At 42.6% G+C, this 22,568-nt stretch overlaps 1 protein-coding gene across 1 annotated transcript; it reads left to right on the top strand.

Moving 5' to 3' along the window:
* Positions 1-737: 737 nt before the first annotated feature.
* Positions 738-22,259, top strand: LOC140349130 (calmodulin-like protein 4). Its single transcript, XM_072435357.1, has 4 exons — positions 738-868; positions 1,680-1,820; positions 10,916-11,104; positions 22,106-22,259. Exons 2-4 carry the CDS (start codon positions 1,745-1,747, stop codon positions 22,201-22,203), a joined length of 363 nt encoding a protein of 120 aa, XP_072291458.1. The 5' UTR covers positions 738-868; positions 1,680-1,744; the 3' UTR covers positions 22,204-22,259.
* The last annotated feature ends 309 nt before the right edge of the window (positions 22,260-22,568 follow it).

Here is a 22,568-nt window from a genome sequence, read left to right as displayed (position 1 = left end):
CTGGTTCCTCCTCATCCCTCTGGTCCCTCCGGTTCCTCCTCATCCCTCTAGTTCATCTGGTTCCTCCTCATCCCTCTGGTCTCTCTGGTTCTTCCTCTGGTCCCTCTGGTTCCTCCTTGTCCCTCTGGTTCCTCCACTGTCTCTCTGGTTCCTCCTCATCCCTCTGGTCCCTCTGGTTCCCCCTCGTCCCTCTGGTTCCTCCTCATCCCTCTGGTCCCTCTGGTTCCTCCTCTGGTCCCTCCTTGTCCCTCTGGTTCCTCCTCTGGTCCCTCTGGTTCCTCCTCGTCCCTCTGGTTCCTTCTCGTCCCTCTGGTCCCTCCACTGGTCCCTCCTCGTCCCTCTGGTTCCTCCTCTGGTCCCTCCTCGTCCCTCTGGTTCCTCCTCTGGTCCCTCCTCGTCCCTCTGGTTCCTCCTCGTCCCTCTGGTCCCTCTGGTTCCTCCTCGTCCCTCTGGTTCCTCCTCTGGTCCCTCTGGTTCTTCCTCGTCCCTCTGGTTCCTCCTCTGGTCCTTCTGGTTCCTCCTCGTCCCTCTGGTTCCTCCTCTGGTCCCTCTGGTTCCTCCTCTTGCCCTTCTGGTTCCTCCTCTGGTCCCTCTGGTTCCTCCTCTGGTCCCTCTGGTTCCTCCTCGTCCCTCTGGTTCCTCCTCTGGTCCCTCTGGTTCCTCCCCTGTCCCTCCACGTGTCCCTCCCTCTTGCTCCTGTTACATCCTCGGCCTGGATCATCTTCCACAGTCCGGATCGGTGCGTGATGGTGGCTGACATGGTGAGTTCCAGTCCCTGCCGTCGTTTACCTCCTTCTTTAGTGTTTGACATTCGCCGTTCTTTTCACTTCAACCCAGGCAAAGTTCCTCACCCAAGATCAGATCAACGGTAAGTGAAGAACACACGATCCATCTGACTTCTAATGACCTGGGAAACTGTGCTCTGTGAAAGGGATCCGTTTCTGTTTGAATGGGATGGTCGTAGGGCCGTAAACAAACCTGCTCTACGGGTGACATTATTTGGAGAGTTCATAACTTCTACTGATAAACTTACCAAAGGATGTTCAGGGATGTTCACTAGAGATGAGCAGAGTCTATCAAGCTACGATCGTTTTATCAACGCGTACAATTTTATGTGAAGCCAGACATTTTTTTTTGTCTTTTGAGGGGGGGAGGGGATCCAGAGAGAGACGAAAAACTTGTCTTTTAAGCTTCCACCTATTTTGAGAAGATCCCTAACCAGGACTAAACCAGGAGCCAGTACTTCTAAAAGAGAACTAAACCAGAACAAGGACAAGACTAAAGAACAAACTCACCATACTTGACTCTTAAATATACTTAAATTTACTATATATGTTGACACCAAACAGATAAATGCTCCTGAGTGATTATGAACAGTGATTATTATGAACTTATTAAATTAAATATTATGCTAGTTTGACATTCTTGCAGTGTATTTGGTTTTATCCTTCCCACATGCTTAATACATAAACGATGTATAATTCAAACACAATGATGAGAAATATATTGTGGAGACCATCATTTGCTTATTCTTCTGAAAGTATTTTGATTAACTGTGTCTAAATAATCCTCCCCTTTTACTAATAGCCTTTTAAGTATTACGTATGTGGATTCCTCTTCATCATCTTCATCGTCCTCACTGTATTTTCAAGCCTCAGAGCGTTTCTCTTTCATTGCAGACTTTAAGGAGTGTTTCTCGTTGTACGACCGGCAGAGGAACGGTAAGATCCAGGCCGCTGACCTGATGCTGGTCATGAGGTGTTTGGGCTCCAGTCCCACTCCCAACGAGGTGCAGCGCCACCTGCTGTGCCACAGCAAAGGTACGGCTCACACTCATGTTTGGACAATAACTCTGACCTGTTTTTACTTTGTTCAATGTATATGGCAAAAATGTTTGTGAAATGTTTTTATTTGCATTTAAAGCAGGTATAGAACAAATGGTATTTCTTAAATGTCTAAGTCTGACTTGGTGTAGACGGGACATGAGACTGGAGAAGTCAGAGTGGATATAAGTGGACAACAAACATATCGATATTGGAATATTCTGCACATGGAAACGCAGTTACGTCTGTTCTGTTGAGCTTTTCTTGTTCTGTTGAGCTTTTCTTGTTCTGTTGAGCTTCTCTTGTTCCATTGAGCTTTTCTTGTTCCATTGAGCTTTTCTTGTTCTGTTGAGCTTCTCTTGTTCCATTGAGCTTCTATTGGAGGTGGTGCGTCTGATTTTCCCAGTTCTTAAATATTCACTTAAATGGTACTGTTAAAATTGGTCACATTTACATAGCACTTTTCTCCCTTCACGGCACTCAAAACGCCAGTGTGTGCAGACACTGAGGGTGAAGAGGGTTAAGTGTCTTGCCCAAGGACACAATGGCAGTATTCATCGGAGGCAGCAGCAATTGCACCACCAACCAGTGGGTCAGTGGATCTGACCGCTCTACCAACCATGTTTATGTCAATATGGGATTCAAACCGCAAACCTTCGGATCAGAAGACGAGCTCTCTGCCACAGCGGGCAGTAGAGGGCAGTAGCTCAGTGGCAGTAGCTCAGTGGCAGTAGTTCAGTAGCAGTAGCTCAGTGGCAGTAGCTCAGTGGCAGTAGTTCAGTGGCAGTAGCTCAGTGGCGGTAGCTCAGAGGCAGTAGCTCAGTGGCAGTATTTCAGTGGCAGTAGCTCAGTAGCAGTAGCTCAGTGGCAGTAGCTCAGTGGCAGTAGCTCAGAAGCAGTAGCTCAGTGGCAGTAGTTCAGTGGCATTAGCTCAGTGGCGGTAGCTAAGTGGCAGTAGTTCAGTAGCAGTAGCTCAGTGGCAGTAGCTCAGTGGCAGTAGTTCAGTGGCATTAGCTCAGTGGCGGTAGCTCAGTGGCAGTAGCTCAGTGGCAGTATTTCAGTGGCAGTAGCTCAGTAGCAGTAGCTCAGTGGCAGTAGCTCAGAAGCAGTAGCTCAGAAGCAGTAGTTCAGTAGCAGTAGCTCAGTGGCAGTAGTTCAGTAGCAGTAGCTCAGTGGCAGTAGCTCAGTGGCAGTAGTTCAGTGGCAGTAGCTCAGTGGCGGTAGCTCAGTGGCAGTAGCTCAGTGGCAGTATTTCAGTGGCAGTAGCTCAGTAGCAGTAGCTCAGTGGCAGTAGCTCAGAAGCAGTAGCTCAGTGGCAGTAGTTCAGTAGCAGTAGCTCAGTGGCAGTAGTTCAGTAGTAGTAGTTCAGTAGCAGTAGCTCAGTGGCAGTAGTTCAGTAGCAGTAGCTCAGTGGCAGTAGCTCAGTGGCAGTAGTTCAGTGGCAGTAGCTCAGTGGCGGTAGCTCAGTGGCAGTAGCTCAGTGGCAGTATTTCAGTGGCAGTAGCTCAGTAGCAGTAGCTCAGTGGCAGTAGCTCAGTGGCAGTAGCTCAGAAGCAGTAGCTCAGTGTCAGTAGTTCAGTAGCAGTAGCTCAGTGGCAGTAGTTCAGTAGCAGTAGCTCAGTGGCAGTAGTTCAATGGCAGTAGCTCAGTGGCGGTAGCTAAGTGGCAGTAGCTCAGTGGCAGTATTTCAGTGGCAGTAGCTCAGTGGCAGTAGTTCAGTAGCAGTAGCTCAGTGGCAGTAGTTCAGTAGCAGTAGCTCAGTGGCAGTAGCTCAGTGGCAGTAGTTCAGTGGCAGTAGCTCAGTGGCAGTAGCTCAGTGGCAGTATTTCAGTGGCAGTAGCTCAGTAGCAGTAGCTCAGTGGCAGTAGCTCAGTGGCAGTAGCTCAGAAGCAGTAGCTCAGAAGCAGTAGTTCAGTAGCAGTAGCTCAGTGGCAGTAGTTCAGTAGCAGTAGCTCAGTGGCAGTAGTTCAATGGCAGTAGCTCAGTGGCGGTAGCTAAGTGGCAGTAGCTCAGTGGCAGTATTTCAGTGGCAGTAGCTCAGTGGCAGTAGTTCAGTAGCAGTAGCTCAGTGGCAGTAGTTCAGTAGCAGTAGCTCAGTGGCAGTAGCTCAGTGGCAGTAGTTCAGTGGCAGTAGCTCAGTGGCAGTAGCTCAGTGGCAGTATTTCAGTGGCAGTAGCTCAGTAGCAGTAGCTCAGTGGCAGTAGCTCAGTGGCAGTAGCTCAGAAGCAGTAGCTCAGAAGCAGTAGTTCAGTAGCAGTAGCTCAGTGGCAGTAGTTCAGTAGCAGTAGCTCAGTGGCAGTAGCTCAGTGGCAGTAGTTCAGTAGCAGTAGCTCAGTGGCAGTAGCCCCACATGCATGATCTTTTCGGAAAGAACTTTAGAAGAGATTTTTAGGCGTCCAGGATGTCCAGGATGTCCAGGAAGTCCAGGATGTCCAGGATGTCCAGGATGTCCAGGAAGTCCAGGATGTCCAGGATGTCCAGGATGTCCAGGATGTCCAGCGCACTCACGTTCATCCCAAAAGGCCAAACAGCTTCAGCCTCCTCAGTGAGCGATCAGTAAATGTGTGATCACAGCAGGCGTCTAATGAGCGATGAAATGCCTTTAGTCACAGAGCTGCTTTTACTAGAAAAGAAATATCACTTATATGTCACTTTTACAACTGTGAGACTTTTTAGAGGATTTTTAGCCTGATTTGAATCCTAATTTCCTCTCCATTTTAGGCCCACTAGAGCTCCTTTAAAGCAGATTTGTCTTTTGGGTCAAAGTGATTGTGTTACCGCAATTTGTCATGTCACAGCTGCTAAACCTCAACGTAAGGCAATGTGTTGGATATTTGGGATTGACGCAGCCAGTCTGTGTTGTCCTGTGACGGTTATTTAAAGATGGGCTGCAAAGTTATTTGTAATTGTGCTTTCAAGTCGTCGTTGGCCGTTAGCATCCAAGTCTTAATATGAATGTGAAAAAATGAAAGCTATATTCCACTTATTAACAGACGTTGCAGCCCATCTTTAAAGGAGACCTCTTACCTTTTATACAAAACATTTTAAGTGATCCTATTTATCCAATTGAAGATGCATTTAGAGTGATTCGGCAGCGTAGACATTCTGGCACAGAATGCAAGGACACCAACAGAGAGTTTGTACCAAATGTATCATTTATAACCATCACTATTATTAATATTATTACAACCTACAATAAGTACTTGACTAAATCTTCACTATTAGTAAATAATTCAAGCCAAAAGAGGGAATCAAAACCCATTGTAACCTGTAATGTACTACATTTGTACTACGTTCGAGGCCGTATGAAGCGACTGTGCTGCGTTGGCGTCTCGCCGACTCGTCCGTCATGATTTACGATGTTTCAGTACTTTATTTGTCGCCGCACTCTTACACGGTCTGAAGGAGGTGGAACAACAGTGCGTTGTGGCCTTTGCTCCGGAGTGGGAGATGATTTATGAACTGTGAGAACAAACAGGGGCAAAGCGAGCCAAACAAAAGAAATAGATGAAGACAAAGTACACGCCAGAGAAGCTGTGATGGAGGTGCACTGCAGTTAAAGGGGACGTAATATGTAAAAATCAACTTTCCTGAGATTTTAATCGTGTTACATTCAGATTCTTTCATCATTGTCTTGCCCGGCGTCGTGTTTTGATGCACGCGTGTTTGAGTAAGCACGCGTTGTCCTTTAGTCATGGTCGGTTTCCTTAGAAAATGTTGGTTTCCTTATCACCTGTCTCCGCCCACAGCTGTAAAATCGATAAAAATGTCACGTGGTTCTTTTTAAACAATGAAAACAATGAAAGTTTAACTTCTTAAAGTTAATGCCGTTTAAGATCATTATTGCCGTTTTTAATGAACAAGGTGTAAAATCATAATCTCCATATGTTATAGTTTCATACAAATACCCGTCAAAAGCATGTTTAACCCGTTGTGAGGTTTCATCATGAACGCACACGGACTTTTGTGTCCGTGTGCTTTTGTCTTCCACTCGTGTTGGCTCCCTGCGTGATGTCATCAAGTGGTAATCCAGGAAATTCTGCTCTACGTAAAGTCAAACTCGTTCACTAGACTAGCTGATCATTTTATGGCTCGAAATGGCTTCAGTGAACATCCATCCATCCATCCATCCATTTTCTACCGCTTGTTCCCTTTCGGGGTCGCGGGTGACTGGAGCCTATTCCAGTGACTTCGGGCCTTAGGCGGGGTACATCCTGGACAGTGGCCAACTTGTCACAGGGCCAACACAGAGACATAGACATTACAGACAGTTCACGCTCACATTCATTCACTAGGGCCAATTTAGAGTTACCAATTTTGCCTAACACATGCAGGTCTTTGGACGGTGGGAGGAGCCGGAGAACCCGAGAACATACTTTTATCTTAAAGGTTGAATGGACGATTTTTTTGGCCCAAATCTGAGTCTTATTTCCTCGTGGTGTGGACAGCCGATTAGTCCATCATAATCAATCATGAAACCTACCCCTCACCTGCAGCCTCGTCGACTCGTCCTCATGAAAGCAGCACGTTTCCGCGTGTCTAAGCGCATTGATCTATCATAATATAGTTCCCTCAGTGTACGGGACAAAATGAAGACGAGAAAGACTGTTCGAGCTGACTCAGAAGAGACTGAAATCTACAGGAGACGAGAGATGCGATGCGATCCGTCGCGCTAATAAACAAACACACGTGTGTGTTGTATCAGTCCGCACGGGGGATTGCGCATGCGCACTTCCGCCTGCATTCTCAAATCGCAGAAAAATCGTCCATTGCGCCTTTAACTGCGTTTTAGTTCAATGAGTCATTCGACCTGTAGGGGGCACTTTAAGAACAAAAAGTAACATTTTAAAATAATTTCTAAAAGTCAATGGCATGCAAAACTGTGGTGATGTGTAGACGTCTGGGTGCGTTAGAAAAGGAACATTCTGTAAGAGCTGAAGGCGGCTCAGGGTGGCTCAGGGCGGCTGAAGGCGGCTGACTGAAGGCGGCTGACTGAAGGCGGCTGAAGGCGGCTGACTGAAGACGGCTGAAGGCGGCTGACTGAAGACGGCTGAAGGCGGCTGACTGAAGGCGGCTGACTAAAGACGGCTGAAGGCGGCTGACTGAAGGCGGCTGACTGAAGACGGCTGAAGGCGGCTGACTGAAGGCGGCTGAAGGCGGCTGAAGGCAACCGGGAGACACCGACATAAAGAGCTGACGGAAGCATGAACGGTCCTTTCAAGGTCGGTGCGATTTAAAAAATCTTTTAAGTCAAAAACGTTCATTGTTTAAGGCCCTGGAATTACTCGAATACTCTTGCCACATTTACCATTAAAAACACAAAATAATATATAATTATAATAATATAATAAACGAATAACAGCTTCTTGAACATAATGGCTGAGAATTTGTGTTCAGTTCATTAATAGAGATTGATTACTCATTTTTTTCTAGCTTCAGGTCGAAACAGCCATTCCCCTGATCTAACATGCACTTAAGCTAATTTGTAGCGCTTAAAATGCTAATTCGTCCCGTAGCTTTAATATATTCCTCGTTGCATTGAGCTCGGGGGCAGTTTCTGAGCAAAGGCAGCCATTAGAAAACTCTCGGGCCGTTTGTCATATTCTAACACGATGTGAATTAGCGCCAAAGGGGATTCTTTATGGGAATGAATTATTGCTCCGGCGTGTGGTAAATGTAAGCGGCTGTGTAATGTCGCGCTCGGAGTTCAAAGTGTCTTTATCTGAAGCCTGAATATCAGAAGAAGAGTAACAGGTCTTTCAATTTCCAGCGCTGCAATTACAATGCTGTTGCGCAAAGGAAAATGGTTTCGGAACGGCAGACGTGTTCACCACCAAACTCTGGTGCCCAAATCGCTAGCCTCGGAGCTCCTCGGTAACTTCAGGGTAACTGGGCGTCACGCAAACATAATAAACTAAAATCTACCTGAATTGTACGTTTTATAGGTCAATGTCAGCAATTCCCAAAGAGACGTTGAGTAAGTTTGTGGCGCAGTGAGTCGTGGCTAACGCTAAAGCTAAAGTGTAAACAGGAAACAGCAGCCATACTATTGATAGCATTTTCCGCGTCGATTTAGCATCTCTGCACATCTGCGTTTACGAGAATCAGAATCAGAAAAAGGATTATTGCCATTGTCAGTGATTAAAAACAAGATTCACAAATTGGGAACTTTTTTTGGCGACAAGGTGCATGAAACAACAAATAGAATAGAAAAATAGAAAAAAAGAATAAAATAAAAAAAATGCTTTAACTAAATTAGATGAAAATAAACATGTACTAAATACTTTGACTAAATATATACACGCAATTTAACAGGGCCTTATGTTTGGCAGGAGTAACAACTTCAAATACGTTGTACAACAAAACACTTTGATATAGTTGTAATAACGGCTGTTCTCTGGGCGGTAGACTTATAAAACATGTATATATTTTATATATATATATATATATATATATATATATATATATATAAAATATATATTTATTATTTAGCTGCTAGCGTAGAAAAATAAATGAGTAATGCCTTGCTTTGGAATGATATTTTTTTCAAACTTACACGACTAATATACACTTATATTTACCGTTACAGGTGTGGCTCTGATACAGCAGCACCAGAGAGTAGCCGAAGAGTAGATGTAAAATGGACCATTATTTAATTTAACACGCCATTTCGAGGAGTTTGGACCATCGAAAAGATTTCTTTGTTTTAAAATTGCTATTTGGAAAGAAACAGGCTAAACATGTTTACTCCGGATCAATGTTTTCTGTTGATTAAAAATCGGATTGTGGTTTTAATATTCCCCTTGTGCGCACAGCTCTTGTGCTTTCTGCCTCTAATACATTTTTAATCTCCTCTGAACAGAATTTACGAAGCGAACATAATTAAGAGCACACAGATGCGCTCGTCCGACATGTTTACTGATTACGCCGCAAACTGCTTTTCTGTTTGAACAACTAATTCACATTCACAATATTATCTTTGGTTTATTCGTGGACTTCTGCTGCAGTGACCTCGGTTCTGCCACACTCAAATCACAGTCCTGTATTTTACGATGTGAGTACCCGTGATTATTATATATTACAGCAAACCCGGTCTGCGCCCTGTCAATGTCACTTTTCTTGTGGAGAGTCTGCCACCTGCCACTCTTCAAGTCTATTACTTTGCCTGGAATGTTTCTGAGTTTGACTTTTCTATCTTCAATTTTCTCACTAAGAGGTGTTTTTATTGCTACGAATAATAATCATAATAATAGTCAATTAATCAAAGATTTATTTATTTTTCATTGTGCTTTCTTACTGTGAGTGGCCTCTCCACAGATCTGACCTGTAACTTGAATAATACTACTGCTTTCTTGAAAACTTCGAGGGGAATAATATCAAAATTATATCAATGCATTACTAATCTGGACAAATACTCTACTGAATATATATTAAAAATAAATGGGAAAGATAAGATAATCCTTCATTGTCCACACATGGGGAAATTTCGGTGTTACAACGCAGTAGATACAGGGGAAAGGACAGATAACTTATAGGAAGTTTAAAAAAAACACTCTTAATAGAAGAACTCTTATAAACAAAACAAAAAACTCTTATTAACAAAACTCCTCTCATATCTTAATAGGGAATGGAGGAGAAAAATAAATAAATAAAAAGATGAAAATAAAATAATAATACAATAAAGTAAAGTAAAAATAGCTAGCATAAGACTAAATAATACTAATACGAATGGTAAGTAAACACTCTTATGTACATTGTTTGTGAGTATGACAGTAATTGCACATGAATATGACGGTATTGCACATGGTTAGGTCAGTATTGCACATGTTTAGGGCTAACAGTGTTTGTTATAAAGTCTGACAGCAGCAGGAAGGAAAGAACTGCGAAACCTCTCCTTCACACAGCGAGGGTGGATCAGTCTCTCACTGAAGCTGCTCTCCAGAGCAGAGAGAGTGTCCTGCAGGGGGCGACACTCATGGTCCAGCATAGATGTGAATCTAGCCAGGACCCTTCTGTCCCCCACCTCCTGCACCGAGTCCAGAGCACAGCCCAGGACGGAGCTGGACTTCTTGATGACTCTGTCCAGCCTCTTCCTCACCCTCTCTGTGATGCTGCTGCTCCAGCAGACCACACCGTACAGGAGGGCTGATGCCACCACAGAGTCGTAGATGGTCTTCAGTAGCGGCCCTGTCACTCCAAAAGACCTGCGTCTCCTCAGGAGGTAGAGCCGACTCTGGCTCGTCCTGTACAGTGCGTCTGTGTTATGAGTCCAGTCCAGTTTGTGGTTCAGATGAACACCCATGTACTTGTATGAGTCCACTCTCTCAATGTCCCGAAAGAGACGATAGTCTTGTTTTGACAGATGAACAGTGGGAAAGTGTGTGTGTGTGTGTGTGTGTGTGTGTGTGTGAGTGTGTGTGTGTGAGTGTGTGTGTGTGTGTGTGTGTGTGTTTACATCCCAGTGGAGAACCTCAAACTCACATGTCTGGAGGGAAAAAAACTCCTGCCATGGACATAATGAATAAATACCTTTGGAATGTACTTTTGGCTGCATGAAAAAACCAACACGAGGAAGTGGATGACACAGATATCACCAATGATCAAGGACTGGACTCACAATGTAATTGACATCAGACAAATGAAATAAAATGACATTCAGACTTAATTTGGAAATGGACAAATATAATAAACTTTGGACTAAATGAGACTTGACTGTTGAACTTGTTGCGTCTTAATTTTATTTAACTGATATTGTTCAACTATGACTATTTTTCACATTCTTCTTTATTATTATTATTACTATTTCTTTATTTTATTTGTAATTCTTTTCCTGCTCGCTGGTCCTGTTGTTTTAATTTATTTAATGGATATTGTTCTATTATGATTATTCTTCCAAATTTGTCTTTATTATTATTTTTTATATTATATATTATATATGTTTTTCCTGCTCGCTGGTCCTGTTGTTGTCGTGTTGTTGTCCTGTTGGTCCATGTTTATTTAAAAAAACAAAAAAAAACATTGGAATTGGCAACTGCTGCTGCGAGTCAAACAGATCTCTGTAACGTCCGGACGCTTTTGGTGTTTGTCGCCAGAGCGAGGAGGAGAGCTGGACTTCTCCACCTTCCTCAGCATCATGCACCGGCAGCTCCAGCAGGAGGCGCCAGAGGACGAGATCCTGGAGGCGCTGAGGATGGCGGACAAAGAACAGAAGGGCTACATCCTGGTGTCTGAGCTGCGCGCCAAGCTCACCGGCCTGGGAGAGAAGCTCACGGATAAGGAAGGCGAGGACCACACGCCACGAACAACACTATTTACTTTAGATGTAGATGAAGATAGTATTGCTTTGCCTGGAATGTTCCACAGAATAGTAACTCTATACATCTTACGTTTATTTCAAGGTACACTGTGTAACTTTTCGGCTCGACTTCAAGTTCATATTATTACGTTGCAATGGACGTTCGTCAGTATTGACTTTACCATTAATTTAATTGTGGATGTTTTTTAATTCCCTCAAAAATACCTTGAAAACATTCTTATGCACGTGATTACATTTCCAATCAAATGTACCTTAACCTTAGCCATAGTCTGACCTGTAACCTCTTAAAAGTGCAGGTTTTCAACATATTTTAGAGCAATGAAACATGCAAGAATGAAATAAATGCAAATACAACACGGGAGAGTCAAGCAGGAAACCTCCTGTTTTAGACCTGGTTTGGACCTGGAATAGTCTTGTTACAGACCTGGTTTAGACCTGGAATAGTCTTGTTTTAGACCTGGTTTAGTCCTGGAATAGTCTTGTTTTAGACCTGGTTTAGTCCTGGAATAGTCTTGTTTTAGACCTGGTTTAGTCCTGGAATAGTCTTGTTACAGACCTGGTTTAGTCCTGGAATAGTCTTGTTTTAGACCTGGTTTAGTCCTGGAATAGTCTTGTTACATACCTGGTTTAGTCCTGGAATAGTCTTGTTACAGACCTGGTTTAGTCCTGGAATAGTTTTGTTTTAGACCTGGTTTAGACCTGGAATAGTCTTGTTCCAGACCTGGTTTAGACCTGGAATAGTCTTGTTTTAGACCTGGTTTAGTCCTGGAATAGTCTAGTTTCAGACCTTGTTTAGTCCTGGAATAGTCTTGTTTTTGACCTGGTTTAGTCCTGGAATAGTCTTGTTACAGACCTGGTTTAGTCCTGGAATAGTCTTGTTTTAAACCTGGTTTAGACCTGGAATAGTCTTGTTTCAGACCTGGTTTAGACCTGGAATAGTCTTGTTTCAGACCTGGTTTAGTCCTGGAATAGTCTTGTTTTAGACCTGGTTTAGTCCTGGAATAGTCTTGTTTCAGACCTGGTTTAGTCCTGGAATAGTCTTGTTTCAGACCTGGTTTAGTCCTGGAATAGTCTTGTTACAGACCTGGTTTAGTCCTGGAATAGTCTTGTTTTTGACCTGGTTTAGTCCTGGAATAGTCTTGTTACAGACCTGGTTTAGACCTGGAATAGTCTTGTTTTAGACCTGGTTTAGACCTGGAATAGTCTTGTTACAGACCTGGTTTAGTCCTGGAATAGTCTTGTTTTAGACCTGGTTTAGACCTGGAATAGTCTTGTTACAGACCTGGTTTAGTCCTGGAATAGTCTTGTTACAGACCTGGTTTAGTCCTGGAATAGTCTTGTTTTAGACCTGGTTTAGTCCTGGAATAGTCTTGTTTTAGACCTGGTTTAGTCCTGGAATAGTCTTGTTACAGACCTGGTTTAGTCCTGGAATAGTCTTGTTTTAGACCTGGTTTAGTCCTGGAATAGTCTTGTTACAGACCTGGTTTAGTCCTGGAATAGTCTTGTTACAGACCTGGTTTAGTCCTGGAATAGTTTTGTTTTAGACCTGGTTTAGACCTGGAATAGTCTTGTTCCAGACCTGGTTTAGACCTGGAATAGTCTTGTTTTAGACCTGGTTTAGTCCTGGAATAGTCTAGTTTCAGACCTTGTTTAGTCCTGGAATAGTCTTGTTTTTGACCTGGTTTAGTCCTGGAATAGTCTTGTTACAGACCTGGTTTAGTCCTGGAATAGTCTTGTTACAGACCTGGTTTAGTCCTGGAATAGTCTTGTTTTAAACCTGGTTTAGACCTGGAATAGTCTTGTTTCAGACCTGGTTTAGACCTGGAATAGTCTTGTTTCAGACCTGGTTTAGTCCTGGAATAGTCTTGTTTTAGACCTGGTTTAGTCCTGGAATAGTCTTGTTTCAGACCTGGTTTAGTCCTGGAATAGTCTTGTTTCAGACCTGGTTTAGTCCTGGAATAGTCTTGTTACAGACCTGGTTTAGTCCTGGAATAGTCTTGTTTTTGACCTGGTTTAGTCCTGGAATAGTCTTGTTACAGACCTGGTTTAGACCTGGAATAGTCTTGTTTTAGACCTGGTTTAGACCTGGAATAGTCTTGTTACAGACCTGGTTTAGTCCTGGAATAGTCTTGTTTTAGACCTGGTTTAGACCTGGAATAGTCTTGTTACAGACCTGGTTTAGTCCTGGAATAGTCTTGTTACAGACCTGGTTTAGTCCTGGAATAGTCTTGTTTTAGACCTGGTTTAGTCCTGGAATAGTCTTGTTACAAACCTGGTTTAGACCTGGAATAGTCTTGTTCCAGACCTGGTTTAGACCTGGAATAGTCTTGTTTCAGACCTGGTTTAGACCTGGAATAGTCTTGTTTTAGACCTGGTTTAGTCTTGGAATAGTCTTGTTACAAACCTGGTTTGGACCTGGAATAGTCTTGTTACAGACCTGGTTTAGACCTGGAATAGTCTTGTTACAGACCTGGTTTAGTCCTGGAATAGTCTTGTTTCAGACCTGGTTTAGTCCTGGAATAGTCTTGTTACAGACCTGGTTTAGTCCTGGAATAGTCTTGTTTTAGACCTGGTTTAGACCTGGAATAGTCTTGTTTCAGACCTGGTTTAGTCCTGGAATAGTCTTGTTACAGACCTGGTTTAGTCCTGGAATAGTCTTGTTTTAGACCTGGTTTAGACCTGGAATAGTCTTGTTTCAGACCTGGTTTAGACCTGGAATAGTCTTGTTTCAGACCTGGTTTAGTCCTGGAATAGTCTTGTTTTAGACCTGGTTTAGTCCTTGAATAGTCTTGTTTCAGACCTGGTTTAGTCCTGGAATAGTCTTGTTTCAGACCTGGTTTAGTCTTGGAATAGTCTTGTTACAAACCTGGTTTGGACCTGGAATAGTCTTGTTACAGACCTGGTTTAGACCTGGAATAGTCTTGTTTCAGACCTGGTTTAGTCCTGGAATAGTCTTGTTACAGACCTGGTTTAGTCCTGGAATAGTCTTGTTTTAGACCTTGTTTAGACCTGGAATAGTCTTGTTTCAGACCTGGTTTAGTCCTGGAATAGTCTTGTTACAGACCTGGTTTAGTCCTGGAATAGTCTTGTTTTAGACCTGGTTTAGACCTGGAATAGTCTTGTTTCAGACCTGGTTTAGACCTGGAATAGTCTTGTTTCAGACCTGGTTTAGTCCTGGAATAGTCTTGTTTCAGACCTGGTTTAGTCCTGGAATAGTCTTGTTTTTGACCTGGTTTAGTCCTGGAATAGTCTTGTTTTTGACCTGGTTTAGTCCTGGAATAGTCTTGTTTCAGACCTGGTTTAGTCCTGGAATAGTCTTGTTTCAGACCTGGTTTAGTCCTGGAATAGTCTTGTTACAGACCTGGTTTAGTCCTGGAATAGTCTTGTTTTTGACCTGGTTTAGTCCTGGAATAGTCTTGTTTTAGACCTGGTTTAGACCTGGAATTGTCTTGTTACAGACCTGGTTTAGTCCTGGAATAGTCTTGTTTCAGACCTGGTTTAGTCCTGGAATAGTCTTGTTTCAGACCTGGTTTAGTCCTGGAATAGTCTTGTTACAGACCTGGTTTAGTCCTGGAATAGTCTTGTTTTTGACCTGGTTTAGTCCTGGAATAGTCTTGTTACAGACCTGGTTTAGACCTGGAATAGTCTTGTTTTAGACCTGGTTTAGACCTGGAATAGTCTTGTTACAGACCTGGTTTAGTCCTGGAATAGTCTTGTTTTAGACCTGGTTTAGTCCTGGAATAGTCTTGTTACAGACCTGGTTTAGTCCTGGAATAGTCTTGTTTCAGACCTGGTTTAGTCCTGGAATAGTCTTGTTACAGACCTGGTTTAGTCCTGGAATAGTCTTGTTTTAGACCTGGTTTAGACCTGGAATAGTCTTGTTTCAGACCTGGTTTAGTCCTGGAATAGTCTTGTTACAGACCTGGTTTAGTCCTGGAATAGTCTTGTTTTAGACCTGGTTTAGACCTGGAATAGTCTTGTTTCAGACCTGGTTCAGACCTGGAATAGTCTTGTTTCAGACCTGGTTTAGTCCTCGAATAGTCTTGTTACAGACCTGGTTTAGTCCTGGAATAGTCTTGTTTCAGACCTGGTTTAGTCCTGGAATAGTCTTGTTTTTGACCTGGTTTAGTCCTGGAATAGTCTTGTTACAGACCTGGTTTAGTCCTGGAATAGTCTTGTTTCAGACCTGGTTTAGTCCTGGAATAGTCTTGTTTCAGACCTGGTTTAGTCCTGGAATAGTCTTGTTACAGACCTGGTTTAGTCCTGGAATAGTCTTGTTTTTGACCTGGTTTAGTCCTGGAATAGTCTTGTTTTAGACCTGGTTTAGACCTGGAATAGTCTTGTTACAGACCTGGTTTAGACCTGGAATAGTCTTGTTACAGACCTGGTTTAGTCCTGGAATAGTCTTGTTACAAACCTGGTTTAGACCTGGAATAGTCTTGTTCCAGACCTGGTTTAGACCTGGAATAGTCTTGTTTCAGACCTGGTTTAGACCTGGAATAGTCTTGTTTTAGACCTGGTTTAGTCTTGGAATAGTCTTGTTTTAGACCTGGTTTAGTCCTGGAATAGTCTTGTTACAGACCTGGTTTAGACCTGGAATAGTCTTGTTTTAGACCTGGTTTAGACCTGGAATAGTCTTGTTACAGACCTGGTTTAGTCCTGGAATAGTCTTGTTTTAGACCTGGTTTAGACCTGGAATAGTCTTGTTACAGACCTGGTTTAGTCCTAGAATAGTCTTGTTACAAACCTGGTTTAGACCTGGAATAGTCTTGTTCCAGACCTGGTTTAGACCTGGAATAGTCTTGTTTCAGACCTGGTTTAGTCTTGGAATAGTCTTGTTTTAGACCTGGTTTAGTCTTGGAATAGTCTTGTTACAAACCTGGTTTGGACCTGGAATAGTCTTGTTACAGACCTGGTTTAGTCCTGGAATAGTCTTGTTTTAGACCTGGTTTAGTCCTGGAATAGTCTTGTTTCAGACCTGGTTTAGTCCTGGAATAGTCTTGTTTTTGACCTGGTTTAGTCCTGGAATAGTCTTGTTTTTGACCTGGTTTAGTCCTGGAATAGTCTTGTTTCAGACCTGGTTTAGTCCTGGAATAGTCTTGTTTCAGACCTGGTTTAGTCCTGGAATAGTCTTGTTACAGACCTGGTTTAGTCCTGGAATAGTCTTGTTTTTGACCTGGTTTAGTCCTGGAATAGTCTTGTTTTAGACCTGGTTTAGACCTGGAATAGTCTTGTTACAGACCTGGTTTAGTCCTGGAATAGTCTTGTTTCAGACCTGGTTTAGTCCTGGAATAGTCTTGTTTCAGACCTGGTTTAGTCCTGGAATAGTCTTGTTACAGACCTGGTTTAGTCCTGGAATAGTCTTGTTTTTGACCTGGTTTAGTCCTGGAATAGTCTTGTTACAGACCTGGTTTAGACCTGGAATAGTCTTGTTTTAGACCTGGTTTAGACCTGGAATAGTCTTGTTACAGACCTGGTTTAGTCCTGGAATAGTCTTGTTTTAGACCTGGTTTAGTCCTGGAATAGTCTTGTTACAGACCTGGTTTAGACCTGGAATAGTCTTGTTACAGACCTGGTTTAGACCTGGAATAGTCTTGTTACAGACCTGGTTTAGTCCTGGAATAGTCTTGTTACAAACCTGGTTTAGACCTGGAATAGTCTTGTTCCAGACCTGGTTTAGACCTGGAATAGTCTTGTTTCAGACCTGGTTTAGACCTGGAATAGTCTTGTTTTAGACCTGGTTTAGTCTTGGAATAGTCTTGTTTTAGACCTGGTTTAGTCCTGGAATAGTCTTGTTACAGACCTGGTTTAGACCTGGAATAGTCTTGTTTTAGACCTGGTTTAGACCTGGAATAGTCTTGTTACAGACCTGGTTTAGTCCTGGAATAGTCTTGTTTTAGACCTGGTTTAGACCTGGAATAGTCTTGTTACAAACCTGGTTTAGACCTGGAATAGTCTTGTTCCAGACCTGGTTTAGACCTGGAATAGTCTTGTTACAGACCTGGTTTAGTCCTAGAATAGTCTTGTTACAAACCTGGTTTAGACCTGGAATAGTCTTGTTCCAGACCTGGTTTAGACCTGGAATAGTCTTGTTTCAGACCTGGTTTGGACCTGGAATAGTCTTGTTTTAGACCTGGTTTAGACCTGGAATAGTCTTGTTACAGACCTGGTTTAGTCCTGGAATAGTCTTGTTTTAGACCTGGTTTAGACCTGGAATAGTCTTGTTACAGACCTGGTTTAGTCCTGGAATAGTCTTGTTACAGACCTGGTTTAGTCCTGGAATAGTCTTGTTTTAGACCTGGTTTAGTCCTGGAATAGTCTTGTTTTAGACCTGGTTTAGTCCTGGAATAGTCTTGTTACAGACCTGGTTTAGTCCTGGAATAGTCTTGTTTTAGACCTGGTTTAGTCCTGGAATAGTCTTGTTACAGACCTGGTTTAGTCCTGGAATAGTCTTGTTACAGACCTGGTTTAGTCCTGGAATAGTTTTGTTTTAGACCTGGTTTAGACCTGGAATAGTCTTGTTCCAGACCTGGTTTAGACCTGGAATAGTCTTGTTTTAGACCTGGTTTAGTCCTGGAATAGTCTAGTTTCAGACCTTGTTTAGTCCTGGAATAGTCTTGTTTTTGACCTGGTTTAGTCCTGGAATAGTCTTGTTACAGACCTGGTTTAGTCCTGGAATAGTCTTGTTACAGACCTGGTTTAGTCCTGGAATAGTCTTGTTTTAAACCTGGTTTAGACCTGGAATAGTCTTGTTTCAGACCTGGTTTAGACCTGGAATAGTCTTGTTTCAGACCTGGTTTAGTCCTGGAATAGTCTTGTTTTAGACCTGGTTTAGTCCTGGAATAGTCTTGTTTCAGACCTGGTTTAGTCCTGGAATAGTCTTGTTTCAGACCTGGTTTAGTCCTGGAATAGTCTTGTTACAGACCTGGTTTAGTCCTGGAATAGTCTTGTTTTTGACCTGGTTTAGTCCTGGAATAGTCTTGTTACAGACCTGGTTTAGACCTGGAATAGTCTTGTTACAAACCTGGTTTGGACCTGGAATAGTCTTGTTACAGACCTGGTTTAGTCCTGGAATAGTCTTGTTTCAGACCTGGTTTAGTCCTGGAATAGTCTTGTTACAGACCTGGTTTAGTCCTGGAATAGTCTTGTTTTAGACCTGGTTTAGACCTGGAATAGTCTTGTTTCAGACCTGGTTTAGTCCTGGAATAGTCTTGTTACAGACCTGGTTTAGTCCTGGAATAGTCTTGTTTTAGACCTGGTTTAGACCTGGAATAGTCTTGTTTCAGACCTGGTTTAGACCTGGAATAGTCTTGTTTCAGACCTGGTTTAGTCCTGGAATAGTCTTGTTTTAGACCTGGTTTAGTCCTTGAATAGTCTTGTTTCAGACCTGGTTTAGTCCTGGAATAGTCTTGTTTCAGACCTGGTTTAGTCTTGGAATAGTCTTGTTACAAACCTGGTTTGGACCTGGAATAGTCTTGTTACAGACCTGGTTTAGACCTGGAATAGTCTTGTTTCAGACCTGGTTTAGTCCTGGAATAGTCTTGTTACAGACCTGGTTTAGTCCTGGAATAGTCTTGTTTTAGACCTTGTTTAGACCTGGAATAGTCTTGTTTCAGACCTGGTTTAGTCCTGGAATAGTCTTGTTACAGACCTGGTTTAGTCCTGGAATAGTCTTGTTTCAGACCTGGTTTAGTCCTGGAATAGTCTTGTTTCAGACCTGGTTTAGTCCTGGAATAGTCTTGTTTTTGACCTGGTTTAGTCCTGGAATAGTCTTGTTTTTGACCTGGTTTAGTCCTGGAATAGTCTTGTTTCAGACCTGGTTTAGTCCTGGAATAGTCTTGTTTCAGACCTGGTTTAGTCCTGGAATAGTCTTGTTACAGACCTGGTTTAGTCCTGGAATAGTCTTGTTTTTGACCTGGTTTAGTCCTGGAATAGTCTTGTTTTAGACCTGGTTTAGACCTGGAATTGTCTTGTTACAGACCTGGTTTAGTCCTGGAATAGTCTTGTTTCAGACCTGGTTTAGTCCTGGAATAGTCTTGTTTCAGACCTGGTTTAGTCCTGGAATAGTCTTGTTACAGACCTGGTTTAGTCCTGGAATAGTCTTGTTTTTGACCTGGTTTAGTCCTGGAATAGTCTTGTTACAGACCTGGTTTAGACCTGGAATAGTCTTGTTTTAGACCTGGTTTAGACCTGGAATAGTCTTGTTACAGACCTGGTTTAGTCCTGGAATAGTCTTGTTTTAGACCTGGTTTAGTCCTGGAATAGTCTTGTTACAGACCTGGTTTAGTCCTGGAATAGTCTTGTTTCAGACCTGGTTTAGTCCTGGAATAGTCTTGTTACAGACCTGGTTTAGTCCTGGAATAGTCTTGTTTTAGACCTGGTTTAGACCTGGAATAGTCTTGTTTCAGACCTGGTTTAGTCCTGGAATAGTCTTGTTACAGACCTGGTTTAGTCCTGGAATAGTCTTGTTTTAGACCTGGTTTAGACCTGGAATAGTCTTGTTTCAGACCTGGTTCAGACCTGGAATAGTCTTGTTTCAGACCTGGTTTAGTCCTGGAATAGTCTTGTTACAGACCTGGTTTAGTCCTGGAATAGTCTTGTTTCAGACCTGGTTTAGTCCTGGAATAGTCTTGTTTTTGACCTGGTTTAGTCCTGGAATAGTCTTGTTACAGACCTGGTTTAGTCCTGGAATAGTCTTGTTTCAGACCTGGTTTAGTCCTGGAATAGTCTTGTTTCAGACCTGGTTTAGTCCTGGAATAGTCTTGTTACAGACCTGGTTTAGTCCTGGAATAGTCTTGTTTTTGACCTGGTTTAGTCCTGGAATAGTCTTGTTTTAGACCTGGTTTAGACCTGGAATAGTCTTGTTACAGACCTGGTTTAGACCTGGAATAGTCTTGTTACAGACCTGGTTTAGTCCTGGAATAGTCTTGTTACAAACCTGGTTTAGACCTGGAATAGTCTTGTTCCAGACCTGGTTTAGACCTGGAATAGTCTTGTTTCAGACCTGGTTTAGACCTGGAATAGTCTTGTTTTAGACCTGGTTTAGTCTTGGAATAGTCTTGTTTTAGACCTGGTTTAGTCCTGGAATAGTCTTGTTACAGACCTGGTTTAGTCCTAGAATAGTCTTGTTACAAACCTGGTTTAGACCTGGAATAGTCTTGTTCCAGACCTGGTTTAGACCTGGAATAGTCTTGTTTCAGACCTGGTTTAGTCTTGGAATAGTCTTGTTTTAGACCTGGTTTAGTCTTGGAATAGTCTTGTTACAAACCTGGTTTGGACCTGGAATAGTCTTGTTACAGACCTGGTTTAGTCCTGGAATAGTCTTGTTTTAGACCTGGTTTAGTCCTGGAATAGTCTTGTTTCAGACCTGGTTTAGTCCTGGAATAGTCTTGTTTTTGACCTGGTTTAGTCCTGGAATAGTCTTGTTACAGACCTGGTTTAGTCCTGGAATAGTCTTGTTTCAGACCTGGTTTAGTCCTGGAATAGTCTTGTTTCAGACCTGGTTTAGTCCTGGAATAGTCTTGTTACAGACCTGGTTTAGTCCTGGAATAGTCTTGTTTTTGACCTGGTTTAGTCCTGGAATAGTCTTGTTTTAGACCTGGTTTAGACCTGGAATAGTCTTGTTACAGACCTGGTTTAGTCCTGGAATAGTCTTGTTTCAGACCTGGTTTAGTCCTGGAATAGTCTTGTTTCAGACCTGGTTTAGTCCTGGAATAGTCTTGTTACAGACCTGGTTTAGTCCTGGAATAGTCTTGTTTTTGACCTGGTTTAGTCCTGGAATAGTCTTGTTACAGACCTGGTTTAGACCTGGAATAGTCTTGTTTTAGACCTGGTTTAGACCTGGAATAGTCTTGTTACAGACCTGGTTTAGTCCTGGAATAGTCTTGTTTTAGACCTGGTTTAGTCCTGGAATAGTCTTGTTACAGACCTGGTTTAGACCTGGAATAGTCTTGTTACAGACCTGGTTTAGACCTGGAATAGTCTTGTTACAGACCTGGTTTAGTCCTGGAATAGTCTTGTTACAAACCTGGTTTAGACCTGGAATAGTCTTGTTCCAGACCTGGTTTAGACCTGGAATAGTCTTGTTTCAGACCTGGTTTAGACCTGGAATAGTCTTGTTTTAGACCTGGTTTAGTCTTGGAATAGTCTTGTTTTAGACCTGGTTTAGTCCTGGAATAGTCTTGTTACAGACCTGGTTTAGACCTGGAATAGTCTTGTTTTAGACCTGGTTTAGACCTGGAATAGTCTTGTTACAGACCTGGTTTAGTCCTGGAATAGTCTTGTTTTAGACCTGGTTTAGACCTGGAATAGTCTTGTTACAAACCTGGTTTAGACCTGGAATAGTCTTGTTCCAGACCTGGTTTAGACCTGGAATAGTCTTGTTACAGACCTGGTTTAGTCCTAGAATAGTCTTGTTACAAACCTGGTTTAGACCTGGAATAGTCTTGTTCCAGACCTGGTTTAGACCTGGAATAGTCTTGTTTCAGACCTGGTTTGGACCTGGAATAGTCTTGTTTTAGACCTGGTTTAGTCTTGGAATAGTCTTGTTTTAGACCTGGTTTAGTCTTGGAATAGTCTTGTTACAAACCTGGTTTGGACCTGGAATAGTCTTGTTACAGACCTGGTTTAGACCTGGAATAGTCTTGTTACAGACCTGGTTTAGACCTGGAATAGTCTTGTCACAGACCTGGTTTAGTCTTGGAATAGTATTGTTTTAGACCTGGTTTAGTCTTGGAATAGTCTTGTTACAAACCTGGTTTGGACCTGGAATAGTCTTGTTACAGACCTGGTTTAGTCCTGGAATAGTCTTGTTTCAGACCTGGTTTAGTCCTGGAATAGTCTTGTTGTAGATATTTATTCCATTTGAACCAAAGTCCAGATTCTGACAGCACATTTTCATTTAGTTGTTCACCTTTGGACACGTTGACAGTTATATTAAACCTGTTTTGTTTCTCTTTGGGTTCAGTGGACGATCTGCTGAAGGAGGCAGGCGTCGGAGCAGACGGGAAAGTTTACTGTGATCACTTTGCCAAAGCTGTGGCTCGATCCTGCTCCAAACGATGAACCACATGGGCTCAGAAGTGATGACTGAAAATGTAACTCTGTATATTTATTTATTTATATTTGCACCGATCTGTAATAAATGTGTCATGGATGCTGATTGAAGGCTTCATGAATGTGATAGCGTCATGGACCTAGATGTGGACACGAACGAAATGTTGAACTTGATCATTTATGCTAATCAGAGGTAGCCAAATTTGTAGATAAACTAGAAGTAAAAGGAAAAACTCCTCCTTGAGTTTGGACATACCGTATTTTCCGCACTATAAATCGCACCTTTTTCATAGTTTTGGCCAGGCTGCGACTTATACTTATAGTTATACTTATTTACTTATACTCCGGAGCGACTTATATGTGATATTATTTGT

Source organism: Eucyclogobius newberryi, unplaced genomic scaffold (genome assembly GCF_026437365.1).
Source record: "Eucyclogobius newberryi isolate DKJ021-1_F unplaced genomic scaffold, fEucNew1.0.hap1 SCAF_7, whole genome shotgun sequence".
NCBI classification, from domain to species: domain Eukaryota; kingdom Metazoa; phylum Chordata; class Actinopteri; order Gobiiformes; family Gobiidae; genus Eucyclogobius; species Eucyclogobius newberryi.
Note: the sequence above shows the minus strand (reverse complement) of the source record. Positions and strands in the feature narration are given on the sequence as shown.